Source organism: Eriocheir sinensis, chromosome 47 (assembly GCF_024679095.1).
Source record: "Eriocheir sinensis breed Jianghai 21 chromosome 47, ASM2467909v1, whole genome shotgun sequence".
In the NCBI taxonomy this organism is placed as follows: domain Eukaryota; kingdom Metazoa; phylum Arthropoda; class Malacostraca; order Decapoda; family Varunidae; genus Eriocheir; species Eriocheir sinensis.
The window spans coordinates 3,600,286-3,624,597 of record NC_066555.1 but is presented as its reverse complement, the minus strand read 5'-3'; the positions used below and the strand labels follow the sequence as shown (position 1 = coordinate 3,624,597).

Here is a 24,312-nt window from a genome sequence, read left to right as displayed (position 1 = left end):
AGGGGTTACCTGTGTGTTTTAGCGTCACCTGAGGGCACCACCACCACTACCGCCGCGCCGAGGGGGAAAGGTCACCACGACGCCCACGGGTTGATTGCCTCGTTGGATAGTTTGTTAGTTGGCTTGGTTTTCTCACTTTCTATAGTCAGTTTCTTTGCTTTCTTTTTCCTTCTTTCTTTCCTTCTGTAGCTTAATAGTCAATACTTATTTTCTATAGCCAATACTGTTTTCATTCTTTCTTACCTTTCCTTCTATTCTCCTTTTCTTTGTTATCTTCTGTTGACATTTTCCTCTTCATTCGTCTTAAAGTCTACTGCAGCTATACTCACTTTCTATAGCTAATACCTCTGTTTCTCTCTGCTTTCTTTCCTTTCCTTTCCTTCCTTTCTTTTTTTTGCTTCCCTTATTTGATGTCTTTTTTCCTTTCTTTTTCACCGTCACTTTCTATAGCTCATAATTATTTCTGTTTCTCTCTGTTTTCCTCCTTCCATTTCTTTTTTCTCGTTTTTTCTTATTCATTCTCCTTTGTTTCTTTTCCTTTTGCGCATTCTCTAATACGCTATGCTCCTTCTCCACTCAATACCTCTGTTTTCTTTTTTTCTTTCCTCCGTGTCTCATTTTCTCTTCCATTTTCCAATCTACTGCAATTCACCAGCCTCTGTTCCTTCCTAGCGCCCAATACTCTCGCTTCTCTCTTCTTATTCTTTCCGTCTCCTATTCTTCTTTTCTTGTCTCGCCTTTCCACCTGATACGTCGAATTTTCTTTTGTCCTTCCGTTTTTCTCTCTTCTCTCACTCTTTCCGTCTCCTATTCTTCTTTTCTTGTCTCGCCCTTCCACCCGATACGCCAAATTTTCTTCAGTCTTTCTTTCCCTCTCTCCTTGTTTTCTCTCTCTTTTTTTTTTGTCTCACTCGCTCTTACAGCCAGTGGTTCTTTTTTTCTGCCCTGTTATCTTTCTCTCGCGTTCCCTGTTTATTATACCTGCTTTTTCTTCCTCTCTTTTCTTGCCTCCTGACGACGCTGATCTCACGCCTGAAGCAAGAAACAGACGTCCTTTCTAAACAGCACGGAGGTCAACTTTTTTTATTTCTTTCCTTTATACTTCCTGTTCGAACTTGCGAATATACGCGCTTCGAGGAACTGAATCGTTGACACAGTGCACAGTAAACATATACGACACATACAAACACAAACGATACGAAACATACTACATACACATACCGTACATACCCAGCAACATACACACAAAACACACAGTACATAACACATACTGACCAAGCAACATACAGCATAGTGAAGCCTAGCAGTCAACAGCGGGCAACAACATACCCTAACTAACCACATACAAGCCCATGCAACATCAATAACAACATATACGGATACACACAACACATACGAACAAACAAGAAACAACACCCACACCCACACACACACCTTGACCAAAAACATCAAACACTTACCGACGATGACCACAGCACAGTGTCTCAGCGTGAACTGACCTGACCTGATCCACCCACACGCCCCGTGACCTCTGACCCAAGCCTATGACCACCCCATTCACACCATACCCTGGCTGACGTCATGAAAACCCCGGGAAAAAAATATGACCTCACGGGATGACCTCACTCTATGACCTCACCGGGAAAACTCTTCAGGTGAGAGAGAGGAGGGAAATAAGTGCTCAGGTTTTATTTATTTCTTCGTTTTAACTGTTTTAATTGAGATGTTTATTTTTTTCAGTGTATGTTATGAGTTTCCTCCAACAGGTTTATCATTAATTTTCTATTTTTTTTTACTGGTGTGATATTATTTTATTCGAATTTATTTATATTTTTTTTCTGGACCATAATTATATATTCTAATTACACTCAGTATTTGCATATGTATATTCTCTTTCATGGATCAGTGCTTGTAAACCGAATTCCAAATGTATGTTATGATCAATTAGCTGTATTTGTCTATCTATATATCTATCCAACTATCCATCAATCCATCCATCTATCAGTTCATCCACTTCACTATTTATACATCTACCTATCCACCTATCTATCTATCTTCCTGTATCTATCTATCCATCTGTCTGCCTATCTGTGTGGCTTCAAGTGTGACGTAGGTGCACAGGTGGTGAGGAGGAAGTGTTCAGGTGTGAGGGGAGGTGGGGAGCGGGCGAGGGGGTAGGGGGAGGCGTGGGAGGGGAGGGTGGAGGGGGTAATGAGGTGTGTGACTGCAGGTGTGAGTAGGAAGATGGGCAGGTAGAGGAGGGGGAATTACCGCGGTCCGTGTCACTTGCGGATGTAGATGGGAAGATGCAGGTAGAGATAAAGGGATGTGACTGTATGTAAGTGTGTGTCTTTGTGTGTTTGTGTGTGTGTGTGTGTGTCGTTAGTGTTTGTGAAGTCTTCAGTAATTCTGTGTTTAAATGTTAGTGTATCATAAGTGTTTGTGTGTTTCAGGCTGTGTATCTGTAGTTCTTGTGAGTTTGTGCTTATTGATCTTTTAGTGTTTGTGTGTGATTTTCAGTGTTTGTGAAATCTTTAGTGTTTGTATATTTCAATGCCTGTGAAGTCTTAAGTGTTTGTGTATGTCCTAGTCTCTGTATCTTTCGTTTATGTGTGCGTTCGTCAGTGTATGTGTCTCATCAATGTTTGTGTGATTCAGTGTCCATAAATATTTGTGTTTGTGTGTGTGTGTGTCCGTATCTGTGAAGCTTGTAGTGTGTTGCTTGTGCCTGTTATAGTTTTGGTAACTAGTAATAGTAACTGGAGTTTGTAGAAATTTAGCCATTTGTTTATTGTGTTGAAACTCCCTCTGAAACGATCTATTTATTATCTTTACATCGAAAGGTATTAGGGTCGAATATATCATAAAAAGGAATGAAAGAGTTGGTTTTAATTTTCGGATGAGGGTCTGTGAATGTATTACAGGAAGAAGCTGGGAGACAGAGAGAGAGGTAAGGTTGTACGTGTTAGAAGGTGCAAAAGACTTGTGTAAATGTATGAGACAATGAGATAGAAAGGTGTCTGTTAGCTCCCAGACTCAAACATAAGAGGCAATATAATGATAAACACTGCCTAGTCATGTTCCTTTACAATATTCTTTTTTTTTCTTGACAGAGTGGAAAAGACTCGTGTAAATGTATAAGTTAAAGAGATAGAAGAGCTTTTAACAGAATTATCCGGTTTAAACAACAAAAAACAATGTACTTCACGGTCACTTCCCTTTACAAAACAATTTTCCATCTTTTACTCTTTCCTTCATGTAAGACCTCAACCCTCACAAGACAAACAGGAGCACAGCATCACTTCGAGGAGGTCTGACTGGCGATCTCCTGCAGCCACTCGTGTTCTCTGGCTTCCTGGTCCTTGTTTGCATGCGGAAGAAGGTGAGGGAGGGGGTGAAGGGGGTAGGGAGGAGAAGGGAGTGGGTAAGACGGGAGGGGAGTTGGGGGTGAAAGGGGGGCTGAGGGGGAGTGCGTTTGAGGAGAGTTGGGAGAGAAGTGGATTGGGGTGAAGGAGTTGGGGGTTGAAGGGGGTCGCAGGTATGAGGTATGAGGCGTGCAAGGTGTGTTCCCGTGCCGCCCCGCCAGGTAAAGGCAGGTAAAAACAGGGCAGCCTCACCCCTGATACACGAGCTCGTTAGCCGGAGATATAAAAGCGGTAAATCTCGAAGCACATGAACGCGGCTTGTTAGTGGTTGTCGTACACACACACGCACACACAAACGCAAACAAAAAATAACCCTCGCTACATCCACTCCTCAACACACTAAATCGGGCATACAAAAACAGTGTTAAGATTCAATGGTAAGATTTCGTCGGCCTTCTAATAATGGTCTTAAGCCGATAATTTGTAGATGTGTGAGTGTTTGGATAGTGAGCTCGATCCAGATGTGTGTGTGTGTGTGTGTGTGTGTGTGTGTGTGTGTGTGTGTGTGTGTGTGTGTGTGTGTGTGTGTGTGTGTGTGTGTGTGTGTGTGTGTCTGTGTGTGTGTGTGTGTGTGTGTGTGTGTGTGTGTGTGTCTGTGTGTGTGTGTGTGTGTGTGTGTGTGTGATCTCGCTCCACGCCACAACAGATAACACACACACACACACACACACACACGCCACACCCAGCCACATCACAGCACTTTACGCCACACTGCATTACCAGGGAAACTCACGTGACCATTCTCTCCCCTTCCCCTCCCCCTTCCCTTGCTGTCTATTACCTGAGTGTTCCTGCCTCCTGACACGTTCACAGATAAGAGGAGGAGGATGAGGAGGAGGAGGAAGAGGTGAAGGAGGTGGAGAGGGTGTTTATTACCAATGGAAATGCCTGGATAAATCTCTTTTTTTTTTTTTGTTTCCTCTCTCTCTCTCTCTCTCTCTCGGCGGCACACAGACGAACGGAAGCTGCAGGAGAGCCTTCAAATCCACATTCATCCGCGCTAATCATCCACTTCATCCACACACAAAACGCCCTTACTGCTCCTCTTACTACTGCTTGCTACTGTTCATTCTTACAATTTTCGTCTCCAAACCTTCACTTCTTTCATCCCTTCTTTCATTCTTTCTCTCTTTTTTCTTTTATTGTTTCTTTCTTTCATCTTTCTCTCTTTCTTTTTTCTCTCCTTCGTTCTTTCCCTAGTTTTTATAACCTTGTAAGAAAAAAAAATATATTACACAAAGTTGCAATGTTGAAAGTGTTCCATCACGTCTACAAACACATGACACAGCGATGACCTGACCTTCCGCGGCAGTCATCACAATTTTCTGCATTGATGAATATATGACCTTCAGAGCGTAATGGGCCTTTATTTGTGTTTATATTACCGTGACGCTCCCTCGTTTGTTTGTGTGTTTGTGAGGGAATTGATGGTCTTACCAATGGAACTTTCTCTTTGCTAACGCGCACTGATGAAGGGAGGGAGAGATTGAGAGATGTTGTTGTTGTTGTGTGTGTGTGTGTGTGTGTGTGTGTGTGTGTGTGTGTGTGTGTGTGTGTGTGTTTACTTTTTTTTCTGGTTATAATCGTAATGAAAGCAGTGAAGGTTGTGAGGCGAACTTATAAATGGTATTGCGAACAGATCTTTCTTTCTTTCATTTTTCATTTATTCTTCCTTTTCTATTCATTCATTCATTCACTCATTCTTTCTTGCATCCTTTTTTTTTCCTTCCATTATTTCATCCATTTTTTCTTTTTCTTCCTTTCATCCTCTCATTACTACTGTCATCCTTTCTTTCTTTTTCTCTTTTTTTTGTTTTATTGTTTGTTTTCTTTCTCTTTCATTCTTTCTTTTTTCCCATCTACCTTCCCTCCCTCCTTCCCTTCTTCCTTCCTTCCTTCCATCCTGCCTTCCTTATTTCCTCCCTCTTTCCCTCCCTTCCTTTTTTCCTTCCTTCGCCTCCATGCACTTATAGAATGAACTAAAGAGATTAAAAGATTTCGTATTACATTTTCTTCTTTTCCTTTTCATTTTTCAGTTGCAAGGACAGTACAGGAAGACATCACGTCTGCCTCTCTGACTGCGAAGAAAGAGATACCCTTCCTTGGCTTACGTGCGCTGATAGAGGCTCAAGAACTAAGTGATTGGGCGATTGCGTGATTTTTCTATCGTTTAAATATAAGGACGGGGATGACGCAAGCGAGGGTTGTTTGCTTGAATAATGAAGGAAGAAGATAATAATTAGATAGCCTTGTGGACAGACCTCTCTTCTGACTTTGCTCGCTGATAAAAGGCCTGAAGTGAATGACAGATTTTTTTTCGAGTACTTTTTTGTTGTAATGAGACTAAAGGAGAGTTTGCTTGGCTGGTATACTAGAAGACGATCCTAGTAACCTCGCTTCTTCCATTGACTAACAGACGTTCTTGGATCACTCTTCTGAATACAAAGGAATAGGTGAAAAAATCATAGCCCCAAATGCCTGTCGAGAAAATTCAATATATAAGAAGAGGTTGCAGATAGCGTTAATGTTTTTAAAGTGATCTTGCGTCGTTGTTTTCCCTCTTAAAATGTAGAAAAGATAGATATACTGAGATAGATCAATAGATAAATATATAGGAAAGATGATAGATAAAGAGAGAGAGAAGGCAATTTACGCCCCTATCAGTTAATTAAGGAGAAAGTGAAGAGAAAAGCTAACGGAACGGAACTCTTTTTCCTCTTAAAATGTAGAAAAGATAGATATACTGAGATAGATCAATAGATAAATAGATAAGACAGATAACAGATAAGGAGAGAGAGAAGGCAATTTACCCCCTATCAGTTAATTAAGGAGAAAGTGAAGAGAAAAGCTAACGAAACGGAACTTTTTTTCCTCTTAAAATGTAGAAAAGATAGATATACTGAGATAGATCAATAGATAAATAGATAAGACAGATAACAGATAAGGAGAGAGAGAAGGCAATTTACCCCCTATCAGTTAATTAAGGAGAAAGTGAAGAGAAAAGCTAACTGAACGAGATGGCGGATTTATTTATTTTCCTCCTATGCGGGCGGTGGGAACACGCACGAATATTGGCGGCGGTTCTCTCTCTCTCCTCTCTTATCACCGACCCACCTTTGTCGAACTTGAAGAACTGGTCCATCTTGCCTCGACTTGTTTATCTCGGCTGGCAGACTGGTGTTCGTCCCTCCCTCTGAGCAGGTGTTCGACTCCCAGGCTCTTAGGATTGGGAGGGTAACGAGTGCTTGTCTCAACACACGCTTGCTTTTTTTTCTGATGTAAGTTTCTGCGTTGTTAAGTTAAAGAAAATCGAGGTATTGTACGTGTTTCAGTGTTTCCTTAATTTCAGTCTAAAGTGTTTGTCTTCTATCAAACAATTAGGAGACGGTAATGTGTGGATCCTTATACTCTCAATTACACTTAGTTTCTACCTTTACTGAATGAAATGAAAGTATATTATTGTACAAAATATCACAATTGTCTCGTTTGTTAGTTTTCTTTTTCTTCACTTTTACATAAACAAAGAAAAGTCTAATAAACACATTCACACCTCTATAACTTTTTGCGCTTCTAAATTTACTTATACTTCCGCTAATGTTTTTTTTATTGATTTAAAAGTTTCACGGTTGCTTGGTTAGGTATCTTTTCCCTTTCACTTTCACGTTACTGTCGAAAATGTCACTTTCAAACACATTCTACTGACTTTAATTATGTTGCTGTTCATTGCACTTCTAGTCTAATATGATATATGATGCACTTTCAGAGAGACACCACCTACTTTCTTTGCTGTCCCATATTTTCACAACGACAAACAAATACAATACAGTGCACATCCAATCAGTAACTTTCCTATAAGACTTGTTTCAATGGGTAACTCACTGTTTCATCTCACTTGCAAGCCACACGTCACTATACAATCACCATCAGCACACCACCACCCTCACCATACACTCGCGAGCCGATCACTATACCAGATAAGACACCGTTCAGCCCACACACCCACACAATAACATCCGGGTGAGAATTTATAGAACCGTTAATGGCAACTTGATCTTTCCTGGAACTCGTCTCTGTCACCGTTTCCGCCACCACGTCAAAAGCGTCGTCAGTAGTTTCAGAGCCGCCCACGAACGCACTAAGGCGCCTCCCTTATTGCTTCTGTGTCACAACCACCCCATCGATGCCCCTGCCCCTCCCTCTCTCCCTCCCTCCCTCCCGTCCTCAGATACATAAAGATAAGATAAGAAACGGTTTGGGCCACGTAAGATCTCTCTCCGCTCTCTCTTGGCGTGTGTGTGTGTGTGTGTGTGTGTGTGTGTGTGTGTGTGTGTGTGTGTGTGTGTGTGTGTGTGTGTGTGTTTCAAGGTTTTGACGTTGGCCGCGATAAGATACGAGCGAGATAAGGAATTCGAGGTTCATAAACGCAGTAATAGTAAAGTACGTACGCAATAGTACCTAATAATAGTACTGTACATCTCCTATTACTACTACTACTACTACTACTACCGCCACCACCAACACCACATTCACCACGAACAATACCTCACATTAACACACTCCCTTCCTACGCCGCCTACGTCCCCTGCCTCCCCCTCCTTCCCCTCCCCGTCTTCCTTGATCCGGAAACTGACGCACAATCACGCCCAGCCTAGGCCGGCGGAAGTCAGGTGAGTTGCGCAGGTATGGAAAAGGTGTACCGTGCAATCAGTGTCACTTCCAACCTGTCGTGCGTTGAGGTCACTGCCACCGCTACTACTACTACTACTACTACTACTACTACTACTACTACTACTACTACTACTACTACTACTACTACTACTACTACTACTACTACTACTACTACTACTACTACTACTACTACTACTACTACTACTACTACTACTACTACTACTACTACTACTACTACTACTACTACTATTTTGGTTGAGTAGTATATTTTTACATCCACTATCTGCTGCTGCTTCTTCTACTACTACTACTACTACTACTACTACTATAACTCCTGTCAGCATTCTTTACATTAGGCAAACACTAAATTCACTATCACGCCGACAATTACCACCATCATCCCCACCACACCACCAGCCTTGTCACCACTTTATCACCACCATAAGGAAGACAGCATGACTACTAACACCAACCACCACCATTACTACCACCATCACCATCACCACCACCACGACCACCCCCTCCATTTATATAACAAGTCACCCAGGCATTTTAAAACCCACTCCTTTTTCTTCTTTCTCTCCCTCACTTCAGTTTTTCGGATATTGTGTTTACCGCTACTACTACTACTACTACTACTACTACCACTACTACCACACGTACGTAAATAAGTACCACACTGAGCACGCGCACCACGTTTTCTTTCAGCCTTCGTTCGTGTTCATGAATACAGAATGAAGGACTGTGAATAATGGGGGGGCTTGTGTAGATTGAGAGAGGGGGGAGAAAGAGAGAGAGAGAGGGGGAGAGGGGGGGGGAGAGAGAGAGAGAGAGAGAGAGAGAGAGAGAGAGAGAGAGAGAGAGAGAGAGAGAGAGAGAGAGAGAGAGAGAGAGAGAGAGAGAGAGAGAGAGAATTATTTTTATGGTTTCTTTCTTTCTTCTCCCTCCTAGCCAGATATAAGATAAATAAACTGAACATTCCTAAAAAGAAAATATATTAAAAGATCACTATTGACCTACAAAATAAATATATCGTACCAATATGCAAACACAGAAGCAGAAAAAAAAGAAAAAAGTAAAAGATTAATGCTAGAAAATAATAGACGAGATTTCTGATTTTTTTCCCTTTATTTCTGAATCAAGGACAGGGATTTTACAGGGACAACGATAAGAGGCAAAGAACAGGAAAAATCAGATAACAGGAAATGACAAAACCCAGAAATACTTTAATCCTGTAACAAAACCTGAAGAAAAAAGAATCAATTTAAGTATTTTTTCCTGCTTCATTTCTTATCTCTCGCGTAACTAAACCGGAAACATGTCGTGACGTGTTGTGACGTGAAAAGGGAAAGAAGGAAATAGTAATGATGGTGACGATGACGCTGGTGGTTGTGAACTTGTGATGGTGATAGTAGTGACGGATGCAGTGGTAGTGGTGATGGTGATGATAGTGATACTGATAGTGACTTCTTATAGTGATACTGATATAATTTTTTTTTTTTTTTTTTACAAGGAGACAACAGTTCAAAAAGCAAAAAAAAATAAAAAAAAAAAAAAAAAACCATACTCTCCTAAAAAGAAAAAAGAGAGGTGGCTGAAAAGATAGGTCAGTTTCGGGAGGAGAGGTGTCCTGATACCCTCCTCTTGATAGTGGTGACTCATATCGTGATGGTTACAATATAGGGAGGGGAAGGAAAATGGTGTTGATATTAATGCTTTGATTGTGATACGAGGTGATGGTGGTGGTGGTGATGGTGGTGGTGGTGGGTGATTCAACTTAACACATGACGGAACAACTCCCCTTTCCCCCCCCTCTCTCTCTCTCTCTCTCTCTCTCTCTCTCTCTCTCTCTCTCTCTCTCTCTCTCTCAAATTACGGGAGCATGGATGGTTGAGGACACACGATTCCTCCTCCTCCTCCTCTCTCTCCTTTTCCTTCTCCTCCTCCTTTTCCTCCGCCTCCTCTCTCTCCTCTTCCTTTTCCTCCTCCTCTTCCTTCTCTTTTTCCTAACTCCACCCCATTCTTACTCTCTCTTCCCCTTTCCCTCTCCCTTCCTTCCTTCCCTCCTCTTCCCCTTCCCCTCTTCCTCCTCCTCTTCCTAACTCTACCCCTTTTTCTCACACTCTCCCATCTCCCCTCCCCTCCTCTTCCCCGCTTCCCCCTCCCTATTAAGAGTTAACAATAAGGAACCCGAGACCCACAAGGACGTAGGGTATGTAGGGGACAAATTAATAAAGTAAAAAGAAATGTGTTTACGTAAGGAATATATGAATACTGAAGTTAAAAAGTATTGCTGCGCCGAACTTACGATGATATTCTCTGTTTTCCTGCTCGTATGTTCTGTTTCTCTCTCTTTTAATCTACAAGGGAAAGGAAAGGGAAAGAGGTGCAGAGAGGGGAGTAGAAAAGGAGAGAGGGAATACGAAACAGAGGGAGGGAGAGAAAGGGAGGGAGAGGTGTATGTTTGCCTCTCTCACACCCTCACACACACACTCACACACACACACACACACACACACGTCAAGGCTACATACACCACTAGCTACAACCATCAATAATAAAACATGTATAAGGTACAGTTTAGATGGAAATCAGACACACACGTGCAATACATAAACATCTATTGCAGCCTGACCTTAAGGGAGGGGTGCAAACAGATGCTTTTTATGCGCATACCAGGAGATAAATATGAGGGTGAAAAGATGAAGATAAAGAGTAACTACCTATCTACTACTACTACTACTACTACTACTACTACTACTACTACTGGTGCTGGTGCTACTACTGGTGCTGGCTGTTACCTTAGGGCAGGACGGGTTCTTAACAAGTATATAAAGACAGGATAAACAAGTTGTCAGCTGGGAGCCATTACCGGAGCTGCAACGACGGAGTGGGTTTGATAAGCTCTGCGTGTGTGTGTGTGTGTGTGTGTGTGTGTGTGTGTGTGTGTGTGTGTGTGTGTGTGTGTGTGTGTGACTCCGCTATTTTTCCTTCCTTCCTGCCTTTCTTTCTTGCTTCCTTTCCTCGTATTGGATTTCTTTTGTGTTCTTCGTTGTTGTTGTTTTCGTCCTTTCGCTTGAACGGAATACAAAGCACCTCAGCGACACACACACACACACACACACACACACACACACACACACACACACACACACACACACACACACACACACACACACACACACACACACAGAAGCTTTCGACAATGTGAACAACGGATGCATCGATAAAATACACCAGTTTGAAAATAGCGAAGTAGTCCTATGAATAACGCAAGAGGCGACCGGTGCAGTTCTTCTCTCATCGAAGAATATTAATTTATGCATTAAGAAAACTAAACAATTTCCATTCGTGACAGCAAGTTAAATATTAGACTTCAATCATGACTTTTGATATTACTGAATACTATGAAGATACCTTATACGAGATGAATGACGATTGCTGTTTTTCTCCCCGAACACAACGGCAGTGATTTTCGGAGTTAAAGACTTGGGAGCAGGGTTACCAAGTTATCGTATTCAGCCACTCAGCACATCGTATTTTCCTGTTTCTGAGTCACAGCTATCGCAAACAAACGCCAATAAGTAATGCTTTTAACGAGAACTTTAACTGGAATTTCGTTATGTGTGTGGGTAGGAAAGTTTTGAGCCCTGGAACTGATATATGCCATGTTTTGAGTACGATAATTTTTGGCAACGCTGCTTGGGAGATAAAAGTTTTACGTCGGGCAGTGATATCAAATGACCGGCCTTTTACCTAGCGAGTGTTAACTTTGCAACAAGATCACTCTCTACCAACACGACCTTCCCCAAACTGGACTTCTCTTCTTTACACGTCTTACTTCTGTGTTTGTGCAAGGAAGAAAAATAAAGTTTGGAAAGTTTTCGTTTAGTCGGCGCAACATCTGTGGTCATATGCCGGAAAGAGCGAGAAGGGGAAGGATTTATAGGAGAAGGGAACAGGCCCCAGGAGACGGAACACAACCCCCGATTAATACCTAGTACCCATTCACTGTTGGGTGGACAAGGGCGTAGGGTATCGGGGAAGAAAAAATAAAAATTAAATACGAAAATGATAAGAAAAAATGTCCACGTGATGAAACTAAATACTGAGAAGGGATTAGAACCTCGGCCGCAGCGGGAAGGAGCAGACATATTGCCAGAGTGAGGTGGAGAGAGTTAGGGAGGTCATATTTTACAAGTTACTTAATAAAATAATGTCTGGTGATTATTACTTTACGAGACAGTTTTGAGGCAGAGAAACGAAAGAAAAACATCGAAAAGCAGAATTTTTTGAAGCGATAATACACAAGAGAAAGAAGAGAAAGAGGAAAAGAAAGAATGAAATGTTAATATATAGATAAAAACAAAAAATAATAAATAAAACATGGAAAAATAAATACAATAACTTATCCAGGCAAAGTTAAAGTGTCTTGAGGCAGAAATGGAGAAGAAAAACAAGGACGAGAAGAAACATACACAGAAAAACACTGGAGAGAAAATATATACAAGAATAAATATTGAAAGAAAAACACGGAAGCAAATATCCACGTCAATACGAAACAGTTCTGAGGAAGCAGGAGACAATACACAGAAAAAGGAGAAATAAACGAGAGGAGAAGGAAAATACGAGGAGAAAAAAAATATTGAGGATGAAAAACAAAACACCAAACAAACAACTATGTCTATACGAATCGGCTCTGAGGCAGCAGGAGACAAAAAAACAAACGTAGAAAAAACGTCAGAAGAAATAAACAAGAAGAAATATTGAAGAACGACAACAACAACAAAAAAAACCTCTCTATACAAAACACTTCTGAGGCAACGAGAGATGACACAGGAAATAAAAAAAAGAGAAGAAATAACGCGAAGAGGAAGAAATATATGTGCGAGAGGAGAAGAAATATTGAAGAAGAAAAAACAACACCAAAGAAAACAATCACATCTATACAAAACAATTCTGAGGCCGCATGAGACGAGACAGAATATAAGAGAAGAGGAAATAAAAAGGAGAGAAATAAACAAGAGAAGAAATATTGAAATGAGACCCCCCTCCCCCCAGGCACCGATACAAACATTCCTCTCAATACAAAGCAGTTCTGAGGCCACCTGGAGACGAGACGATACCCGCCACTCACTATATGCACAGGTGAAGGCAAGTCTGTGAGAGGCGAGTGTCAACAGGCCAGGTAAACTCCAGGTGCGCCTCCTCCTCGACCCACTTGATGGCGACACCTGTCAACCCACCTGTCGTGTTTACGTTATAGGGGCACAGAGGACGCTACCTTCGCCCTCTCTCTCTCTCTCTCTCTTATATATAAAATGTTAGGAATGGTTAGTTTTGAGAGAGAGAGAGAGAGAGAGAGAGAGAGAGAGAGAGCGCACTGAAGGTCACATTTTAGGCCTATTTGCATGCTATATTTAGATCGTCATGTTATGGCTCAAGATGTTCGCGTTCAACATTCCTGCCCTCGACGTTAATCCGGTTTCGTTGAATTTTGTTAAAGACTTTTCTCAAAACATGTCCTGAACCTTTGATGTCTGCGTGGAAAAGATCAAAGTAAGGGAAATACTCACTGTACGCACCGCTCTCTCTCTCTCTCTCTCTCTCTCTCTCTCTCTCTCTCTCTCTCTCTCTCTCTCTCTCTCTCTCTCTCTCTCTCTCTCTCTCTCTCTCTCTCTGCAGGTAAGTAGATCTCCGCCAGGTGTGTGTGTGTGTGTGTGTGTGTGTGTGTGTGTGTGTGTGTGTGTGTGTGTGTCCACGCCGCCAGCTAAGACAAAATCCCCAAATCAGCTCCGACGTAAGAAAAATAAATGCGATAATAATTTTAAGAGAAAAAAATCCGGACCAATGATTAAAAAATTACAAAAAAAATAAAATAAAAGAAATAATGATGCAAAATAGCGGTTAAGAAGTAAAAAAAAATAAAAAATAAAAGCCAAGGCCAAATTTGACCTTGAGAGCGTTCGTTTAAGTTCCTTCAATGAGACGTTCGTTAATTATACATTCCGGAGTGAAGAACCGGAGCGCGAGAGAGAGAGAGAGAGAGAGAGAGAGAGAAACACACTCATTCCTATGCACGGCGGAGGATGGAGAGGGAGAGAAAAAATAAGTAAAACGAGGAGGGATTAGAGGGAATAAAATCGAAATGAGGATAATGAGGAGGATAAAAAAGGATACAGAGTTACAGGGAAAGAAGGGATGAAAAAGTAGAATTAGTCAAAAAGAGAAAAAATAAATGAAGAGGAATAAAATGAAACAAAAAAGGGGATAGGGAGAAAAAAAAGAGGAATTAATGGGAAAAAAAAGAAACGAGGAGGATATACAGAAAAAAAGAAGGTATAAGAGGCAAAAAAGGGGTAATACGAACATTCTCTCTCTCTCTCTCTCTCTCTCTCTCTCTCTCTCTCTCTCTCTCTCTCTCTCTCTCTCTCTCTCTCTCATGGAAACCCCACCGCGGCCACATCCGGAGGCAAACTGTTGACCTGACCTCGACTAACCACATCACGCACCACACCCTTCCCCTTCCCCCCCTCCCCTATCCCTTCCCCCCTCCCTCCCTTCCTCCTACCACCCTACCGCCTTTCTTTCCCCTCCCCCTTTCATTCTCCCTCCCCATTTCCCTTTCCCTTCCCTCCAGCCCTTTTTTTCCCCTTTCCCCATCCCTCCCGCCTTCAGCCTCTTCTCTTTCCCCTCCCTTTCCTCTAATCCCCTTCCCCTTCCCTCTATTCCTTTTTCCTTCCAACTCCCTTCCTTTTCCCTTCCCTCCTCATTCTCCCTCTCCCCCCTGTCCCTTCCCTACCCTTCTATGATCACTCTTCCTCCCTTCTCCCTTCCTCCCACTCTCCCTTTCTGTCCTTCCCACCCCCGCAGGTCAAGGCTGGGAGGACACGATACGGACACGGTGAGAACAGGAAACAACGAGGTCACTGTGGTTGGGTTGGGGTCAGGTCAGTGTTAGCTGGGAAAGTGAACAGGAGAGGAGGAGGAGGAACCACACATACCTCACCTTATGATCTTTCCAAAACAGGTGTAGTTCTTGTCTTAATTAAATCGCAGGTACGAAATCACACAATCAGCGGTCGGGTATAATTTAAGCTGAAGTGGTACCATGTCTGACCTGAATAAATAAACCATGGCTAGGGGTTTGATCAGTATCCTTAGACGCCGCTACCGACTCTCATATAAATTAATACTGATTTTAAAGACCCCAAAAAGGATCAATAATTTCTAGAGGCAAAAAAGAAAAAAAAAAGGATGTAAAATGCGTTCCCATGAGTGTGTTTTAGAGTTCATGGTACATACAGATGCCAGGGTAAAATAAACAACTCCTGGAAATACAACTCCCATGAAAGCTATGCCAAATGTGTGTGCTAGGACCGAAATGGCGTGTATATCTACCGTCCACAGTGATAAGACGGAGATGAGCACCGAGGCCACGCGCAGCTATAGCGTATGCCTCGAACTTAACCTTTACCTTGCTGTCTTTAATGTTGTCAGTGGTGTAAGTTTATTCGGTACTCATGTTCAATTCAGTTTTATTATTTCTCCGAGTCTTACATATCCCCTTCCTTCCCTTTCCATCCATCCAGCCCCTTCTCGTTCCCCTTCCCTCCCCTGCCTCCCTCCACACACTTCCATTCCTCCCCTCCCTCTTTCCCTTCTTCCTTCCAGCCCTTCCCTCCCCTCCTCTCCCCTTCTCATTCGTCTGGTTTCATGTAGTCTCGTTAAATCCTCATCTGTCTTTATGTATCATCAAAGGAAGTAAAACCATCATCAGGATTAGTATTCAAAGCCCCAAGACTCCTCTAATACTCTCCATCAGTTTACCAGGAATCGACGTCGGGGCTTCTCAGGAAAGGAAAGGTAAGAGGCGTTTGATCTCACTAATGATTAATGTTTCCAGGTAGCAAGAGTTGTTATGTGTCTGTGTGTCTGTGTGTGTGTGTGTGTGTGTATAAAAAAAACATATACAGAAAGACATACAGAAAACAGACAGACAAACAGAAAACAACAACAACACATGAGACAAAACATATCTACAGAAACATAGGCATACACATAAAACGACAGGCATACACACACACACATACATTGAGAGATATGCAGGTAAATATAACACACACACACACACACACACACACACACACACACACACACATACATACATACATACATACAGCCAGACAAACAGACAGGGGCAGGGGCGTTTCTTGGCTGCTAACGGCGGAGTAGCTGAAGGCGGGTCTCGTCGAGCGGGTATGCAGATCGCGCGACAGACGAACGAAGCGGGTGAGAAAAACAGACAGACACACAGAGCCCAACGAATGACAGCCTCCATCCACTCAACGACTTCCCAGCGCAAAACAAACGAGCAAACAAACCGCGACAAACAAACAGAGGCAGACAACTACAAACACAGGCAACGCTACGGGTTTACACTTGAGTTTACACTGACGAAGATACAGCGAATGGAAGATTAAAGTTTGGTAGGTGGGTAGGTATGTGTGTGTGTGTGCGTGTGTGTGTCTATGTTCGTTGGTGTTAAGATATGCATGTTGCCTTAGGTTCGAGAGAGAGAGAGAGAGAGAGAGAGAGAGAGAGAGAGAGAGAGAGAGAGAGAGAGAGAGAGAGAGAGAGAGAGAGAGAGAGAGAGAGAGAGAGAGAGAGAGAGAGAGAGAGAGAGATGATGATGAGAGATGGAGAGAGAGAGAGAGAGAGAGAGTGAGAGTGAGAGAGACAGAGAGAGAGAGAGAGAGAGAGAGAGAGAGAGAGAGAGAGACTACTACCATTACTACTACTAACATGATGACAGAAGGAAGGAAGAAGAGAAGAGAAAGAAAGAAAAAGAAGAGAAGAGAAAGAAGAAGAGAAGGAATATGATGATGATGATGAGATGGAGGAGAAAGGAAAGAAGAGGAAGATGATGATGACACACAATAAAAACAACAACAACAACATCCGGAGTAGCTTTATCAATAACAACAACAAAAACTCGACAAAAGCAACACCAGCATCAGTGAGCCGCCCACACACACCTGGCCCGCGGCTCCTCCCTCACAGTGCACCTGCCGGGCCGTGTGTGTGTGTGTGTGTGTGTGTGTGTGTGTGTGTGTGTGTGTGTCTGTGTGTGTGTGGGCGGAGGCTGCATTCTAAGGGCGCCCTTGCGGACACACACACACACACACACACACACACACACACACACACACACACATACACACACAAACCGTTCCTGTGATGTACACGATAAGTATCCAGCCTGCCCTTCGTACAGATTGAGGTGCGCGATTAGCTCTGGCCAAAAGATGCATCCGCTGGCTTTACCGCTGGCAAGGAGCGGTTACTGCCGACCCCTTGAACAAAGGCGACGGGGGCTAATGGTGTGTGAGGGCCAAGTCTTGCCCATAGATCGGTTACGTAAGCTCCATAGCTCTCCGGGAAAGTGCTGGCTTGCCGCTACGAGTCCAGCACGTGATCAGACCGTGAGTGAAGTACACACACACTCGTGGGCTCAGACAGCCAATTAGGACGATATACCTGTTCTCACCTGGTACTCAAGAAGCTAATTAGTGGAACTTGTTCCTCGAGATAAAGGTTAAATCAAAGTGTGTGTTTGTATGTGTGTGTGTGTGTGTGTGTGCGTGCGTAAAGTGTGTGTAGTGTGAGTGAGTACATGCGTATGTGCGTGTGCGTATGTGTGTGTGTGTGTGTGTGTGTGTGTGTGTGTGTGTGTGTGTGTGTGCGTGCGTGCGTGTGCGTGAAAGAATCAAGAATGACAAGTTATATATATATATATATATATATATATATATATATATATATATATATATATATATATATATATATATATATATATATATATATATATATATATATATATATATATATATATATATATATATATATATATATATATATATATATATATATAAAACAGGTATATATTTTGTGGGCAGGAATTTCCCTGCAGCGGCGTAGTGACCTTGCAAGTCTATAATAGCTGACCGCTCGCAAAACCTGCCAGCCAGCAGCCAGGCAGCCTTCTTGACTCATCCTGACTCACCGCGCCGCACTCCCGCCACCTTCATGAGGCGCCTAAACTTCACCGCAAGTCACTGGATTGTATTCATTTGCCGCCTTCAGAGTAGCCGAGTCACCTCGCTGCGTCGCATCCCTGGACGGGGCCGAGAGGCAAGATCCTTGAGTCACGCAGGTTGGCTTAAGATCCACAGGGAGGAAAAGGGAGTTTCTGAGCGGCCCCTCTGTTTGCACGCACGGCCTGCCCTCCTGAGCCACGCATCGCACGCCTCCACGGTGCTCGGGCGAGGCACACGGCGCCGCGGCGCCACGCTGCCCCGCGACGGTGTCGGTGCTGACCTAGGCCGAGATGATGTTACTGCGGCCCCACACATCTGCAGTGACTCATCGCCCGGCCACTCCATCACCGCAGGTCGAGACAACCAATCATTACAGGCGCCACCGAGAGCCAAGCGTCTTTCTCTCATCGCCTCTATCGTCGGCCATCTCACCCGCTCTTTCCGTGCACCACGGAGCATCATGCAGGGCTCGGGTGGCGGCGAGGATCACATCACGCCGCCTCCACGGAAAACTTGAAAGGCAGAGCCGCGAGCGCCCCAGACCCGCCCTGACCCGCCGCAAGCCTCACCCCCGCCCAGGAACAGGTCCGGCCGCCATGAGCACCGAGGCCGGGATGAGAACGAGACCAGGCCAGACCACCCACGGGACCTCAAGCACTCACACACACGCACGCACACACAAAAAAAAACACTCAAACACAGACATTCTCTCTATGCACTCAACTCTATCAAAGCAAGACAAGAAAAAGAAAATCATAAGAACTAAACCGAATACAATGATTATATTCAGAAACTCCGAGGGAACTACACACTAGAGGCAAATTTCTCCTTGGTTTTCAGCCATGGCAGTAAATCACAGTCATAATAAGCCTGCGATGCATACTTACACTGGCAAGGGCAGGATTTAAAGGGACAATAATTCGAGGTCGTATCAGCTCGTCATCGAGTTCAAGTATACACCAAGCCAAGCAAGCCACGCCCTCTAACCCACGCCCACGACTCCATGCAACGGTCCAAAGCCACGCCCATCGCCACGCCCACTCCTTAACATCTTAATTAGTACCCCATCAGGTCCCTTTTGCCTCACCTCCTCACCCTTGCAAACACGAGTTCCAAAACCACACCACCACTTTATAGTCCTTTTCCACACCCAGCCACAGCATGCCCTCCCCCCCCCCACACCCCACCACGTCACATCACCCTACAGTCCTTTTCTTTATCAACTCTATACCCTTCCAAACACCACTACCAATTTTCCACCACACCAACCCTACCACTCTTCCATACCCAACCCCATCAACCTGTAGTTCTAGCACCCTAATTCACCCATAACCCAAAGTTCTAAACCCTAATTCACATCACGCCACATCACATCCCACACAGTCTGTCCTCCTCTACACCTCTGCACCCTACTCACAATACAACACCAGGCCACATCCCCACCAACTCCATCACCACCCCTCTGCACGCTGGTAAGTTCCCCTAAGCAAAAACAGCCCTGACGCGCCTAACACTCTGTAACCTGTTGGGACTCTTAAGAAGCAGAGGCTCACACGAAGGCAACATGAAAAAAGAGAACCTGATGAGACTCTTAAGAAGCAGAAAGAAGAAAATGTAAAGGCTCACACAAGAGAAAGAAAAAAGAAAACAACTTGCTGCTGATGATGGGACTCGAGAAGAAAATGATATCACAAGAGAGGGAAAAAGAAGACATCCTGAGAAGCAAAAAGAAGAAAAGAAGTAAAAGCTCGCAAAAGAGAAGGAAAATAAAGGAAAATAACCTACTGATGAGACTCTGAAGAAGCAAAGGATCACAAAGGAGAGAGAGAAAAAAAAATGATGACTTTGTAAGAGTAAGAAGCAAAAAAGAAAAACAGTAAAGGCTCGCACAATAGAAAGCGAGGAAAAGAAAACAATCTGCTTATGACGGGACTGTTAAAGAAGGAAAGGCTGACACTAGAGAAAAAAGAAAGGGGAAAAAAACCTTGACGAGACTTAAGAAGCAAAAGGAAAGAGAAGTAAGGGCTTGCACAAGAAAATAAATGAAAATAACCTTACTGATGGTGGAACTGTTAAGAGAAGAAAGGCTGACACAGGAGACGGAGGAAAAAGAAAGAAAACAAGAGTATGAAGCTGTGCGAGCCGCTTCATCGCACTTGCAGGCGTCTTACACGGAGTCAATTTGTCGCAAGAGTTTATAAGACAGCGGGTGAGGGACTGACACAAAAAAGAAAGATAAAAAAAGAAAACTCGCGCTGGTCGTAAATAACTGTAGATAAGCCAGTTCGTAAAGAGTTCTTCAAGCAGTGGTTTGTACGACTGACCTTCACCTGAGCATTTAAAGAAAAGTATTGTTCTGTAAGCTTAGAAAATATAAACTGCAAAATACGACTGACTAGCTGCTATCTCTCACAATCTCACCAAAGAATGTATAAAGTGCAGGATCTAAGAGGGACCTACATAGCTTCATGATGCCCGCAATAGGATCTTCGCTCATGCACTATTTCGCAAAGTCTCCCCTCCGGCCCACACTGGTACCCGAATCGGCCTCACCAGAATATCTAAAATGCTAAACCAGCCCTGATGCTCTCAATAGAATCTGATTTGTAGGACATAATTCACTGCTCACTCTCCCCTCTCGTGCAAAATGTCTCCCAGTCAACCTACACTATCATCACCACCATCACCACTCCCACCACAACCACTACCACAAACAACAACAGAAACAAGAACAACAATAACATCATTACTAAGACTGTCCCCGTAACAAAGTCTCGACGCCAACAAAGAATAATTGAAAACAAGATGAATATAAATAGAACAATCTGTGGAAGGTGTATCAAGGAATATAAAAAATGAAAGTTCGGTGTCAAATAAATAACGAAGAAAAGATGAAAGGCATTGATAAAACAAGAGGGTAAATGAGATATTGACAACATGAATGGCAAAGGCTCCACGCTTTCTACGCCACGCCACGCCACGCCCTCTATACCACACCACGCCACCACACTATCTATACCACACCACACCACGTCATCTATACCACACCACAACACGCCACACCAAGTATACCACGCCACACCACGCCACACCACGTCCTCTATACCACACCACGCCACGCCACACTATCTATACCACACCACAACACGCCGCACCAAGTATACCACACCACACCACGTCCTCTATACCACACTCCCTCCCTCTGGACCACATCACACCACGCCACGCATGTCCACTTCGTAAAACTTCAATTACATTTGCATTTTACGCCAACCCACGCCCTCCGCTCCACGCGGCACAACGCCTATACCTGCACACCTTACGCGCTTTCTGCACGATCCCCACGCCTTGTACACCACGCCACTTCCATACATTCACGTGACACGCCTTCACTATACGCTTGTACCACGCCCTCCCCACTACGCTTTTATGTAAACGCCCTACGCACTTTCAACACGTCACCACCCCCTCCACGCCACGCCTTTCTCCGTACGCTCTTAACGCATTGAAAGCTCTATCATATTCTACACGCCATTCCACTTCCACATATCCAGTTTAACACGCCTCCTCTATATACTTGCAGCACGCCAACCCAACGCACGCCTTCCATTCCACGCCCTCAACAATACCAAAGTCCACCATACCTTACACGCCTCGCCGCTGCTGCACACGCCAACCCGCGCCTTTCATTCCACGCCCTCACCGAAATTAAAGTCCTACCATGCCCTACACGCCTTGCCGCCGCTGCACACGCTCGTCACACGCCCTCACACGCCGTCAAAGTCAAGGAGAAAGGTGCCCGCAAGGTGTGGTTCCGTAAAGCAATTTCAGAATATGAGAAAAAAATGTGTTCTGTTAAATTTAATTCGTGTTGTGATATTTCCAACCCAGACTCCCGGTGGCTTGTTTTTTTTTTCTTTTTTCCTTCGTTGAAACAGTTGGACCTCGATGTATGATGCAGGAGCGGGCGCCTAAACAAAGGAGTAAGAGATAATTGCCTTGCCAACATACTCGTGACCAAACACAGCATGCTACATAAACTAACGACACGTAAGCTAACATAAGAAGGAAAAGAATCTGTCTGCATAATTTTAAGTAACTGCGTAAAATCATTTCGTCGACTTGGTTAGGTTGAGAGGGAAGCGGGACAAGGAACCTCATAGAAACTTGACTTCAAATCTCATCCAAACTTAGCTTCAAAACCTCATCCAAGCTACTCTCAAATCCTCATCCAAGTAGACCCCAAACCTCATTCAGATAGACTCCAAATCTCATCAGACCCAAATCTCATTCAAACTTAACTTCAAATCTCATCCAAACTTAACTTCAAAACCTCATCCAAGATACTGAAATCCTCATCCAACTAAACCTCAAAATCTCATCCAAACTAAACCTCAAAACCTCATCCAAGCTAGACTCAAATCCTCATCCAACTAGACCACAAACCTCATCCAGGGCATATCCCAAACCTCATCCAAAAGCCAGACACTAAAACGCTGCGCAAGGACATAAGGATACTTCAAGAAACCTAAGACTCAGATATTCATTTAACAACGCCACTCACAACCCAAACAAAACATTATCAGCTCTCCTCCTACACGAACACCAATAAGACCCACACACACAAAGAGAGAGGGAGAGAGACAGAGAGAGAGAGACAGACAGCCAAAGAAACCTTCAGACCTTGATGTGGCAGTGCATTCTCTTCCACCCACTCGCGTCCGTGTCAGACAATGAAAGTCAAACGTCACTGTTGCATCACTGCCAGACGGGGACAGCGGCGACGGCTCAGGAGGAGGAAGGAGAGGAGGAGAAAGAGGAGGAGGAGAAGGAGGAAAAAGGTGCTAGAAGTGGTCGTGAAGGCAGCAGAATGACTGACAAGGGTGTTGGAGTGGAAGGGATGAGGAAGAAGGAGTGTGAGCGAGAGATAAAAATAGATAGCAATAGATAGATAGAAAGATAGATTGATGGAGAGGGAGAGAATAGAGAGAGCAGAGAGGCCAACAAGAGCCTAACGGAAGAGAGGGAAGGAGGAAGTGCAAAAGGTTAAGAGGGGTGCCGAAAGGTGTTAAGGAAACGGGAAGGGCGAGGGAAGTGGCGGGGAGTGATGGGGCGAAGATGCGAGTGATAGCCGAGGATAGCGAGGGAGGAAGGGGCGAGAGAGAGAGAGAGAGAGAGAGGGTTCGGGAAGGGGCATCGCTGAAATCAAGTAAGTACACTGCAGAGAGAGAGTTCCTGCATGCCACCTCTTCGGATTCTTTACGGGAGCAGCGAGTAGCGGGCTTTTTTTTTATTGTTGTTTCCCTTTTTTTTGTGCCCTTGTGCTGTCACCTTTGCTGTAAAAAAAAATGTACCCAGAATAGCCTCCCATCAATATAAGATACACAGACACAGTTACAAAACGCATACATATAGAGATTACAAGATAAATAATACTAGCAACTTCACTCCTGTTATCCCCCACAATGCGAACAGGAAGAAATTGACCCCAAGAAAAGACACGTGAAAAACCTGTATAGTGGAAGGCAGAAAACGAGGACACCAAAAATTTTACACAGAAGAACTATAGAAGCTTTTTTCGGAGTCAATTTCTACCCTGGTACAGTTTATAATCTCTCTTTCTATCTAACTATATCTATTTGTATCTGTCTGTCTATCTATCTCACTCTCTACGTGCTTGTTCACCTGCCCACCCACCTACCTACCTGCATACCTGGGAACATTTCGTCATGGAGGGGGAACTGCTCTATACTTTTCTTACTCAACCTCAAGGCCTCTGACGGGTACGATCGCATTTACAATAGACCCCCTTCACCGCTTGCTTCGAAGGGTGATAAGGCGGGCAATAAAAAACGTGACGAGTGGGAGGCGGAGAAGTAAAATTGGCCTTCTTATCGACTGGAAATACTTGTAAATTACTGTAGAAAGGATTTGATGGTGATAAAATGTTTTGGGGTGACGGGGAGACGAAGAGAGAGAGAGAGAGAGAGAGCGAGAGCGAGAGCGAGAGCGAGAGAGAGAGAGAGGAATAAACCCGGATCTTGCCCTTATATTGAATGAGCCTCACTGACACCACATTGTCTGAAATTACCTCACTTTAATGGCATTCAAGTCCTATT

General features: G+C 43.8%; 1 protein-coding gene across 4 annotated transcripts in view; it reads right to left on the bottom strand.

The window, feature by feature from the left end:
* Positions 1-24,312, bottom strand: part of LOC126981280 (breast cancer anti-estrogen resistance protein 3 homolog) — a 155,161-nt gene that overhangs the window by 72,579 nt on the left and 58,270 nt on the right. Inside the window, exons 1-2 of one of the 4 annotated variants that reach the window (XM_050832178.1) lie at positions 7,473-7,597; positions 6,540-6,861 (exon numbers count right to left, since the gene is read on the bottom strand). The exons of 2 other annotated variants lie outside the window; for them this stretch is intronic. In XM_050832178.1, coding sequence (XP_050688135.1) covers positions 6,540-6,567 — 28 coding nt within the window. In that variant the 5' untranslated portion in view covers positions 6,568-6,861; positions 7,473-7,597. Of the gene's footprint in view, positions 1-6,539; positions 7,598-24,312 lie in introns of those variants that run through there. One more of the 4 variants, XM_050832177.1, reaches the window with a different exon arrangement.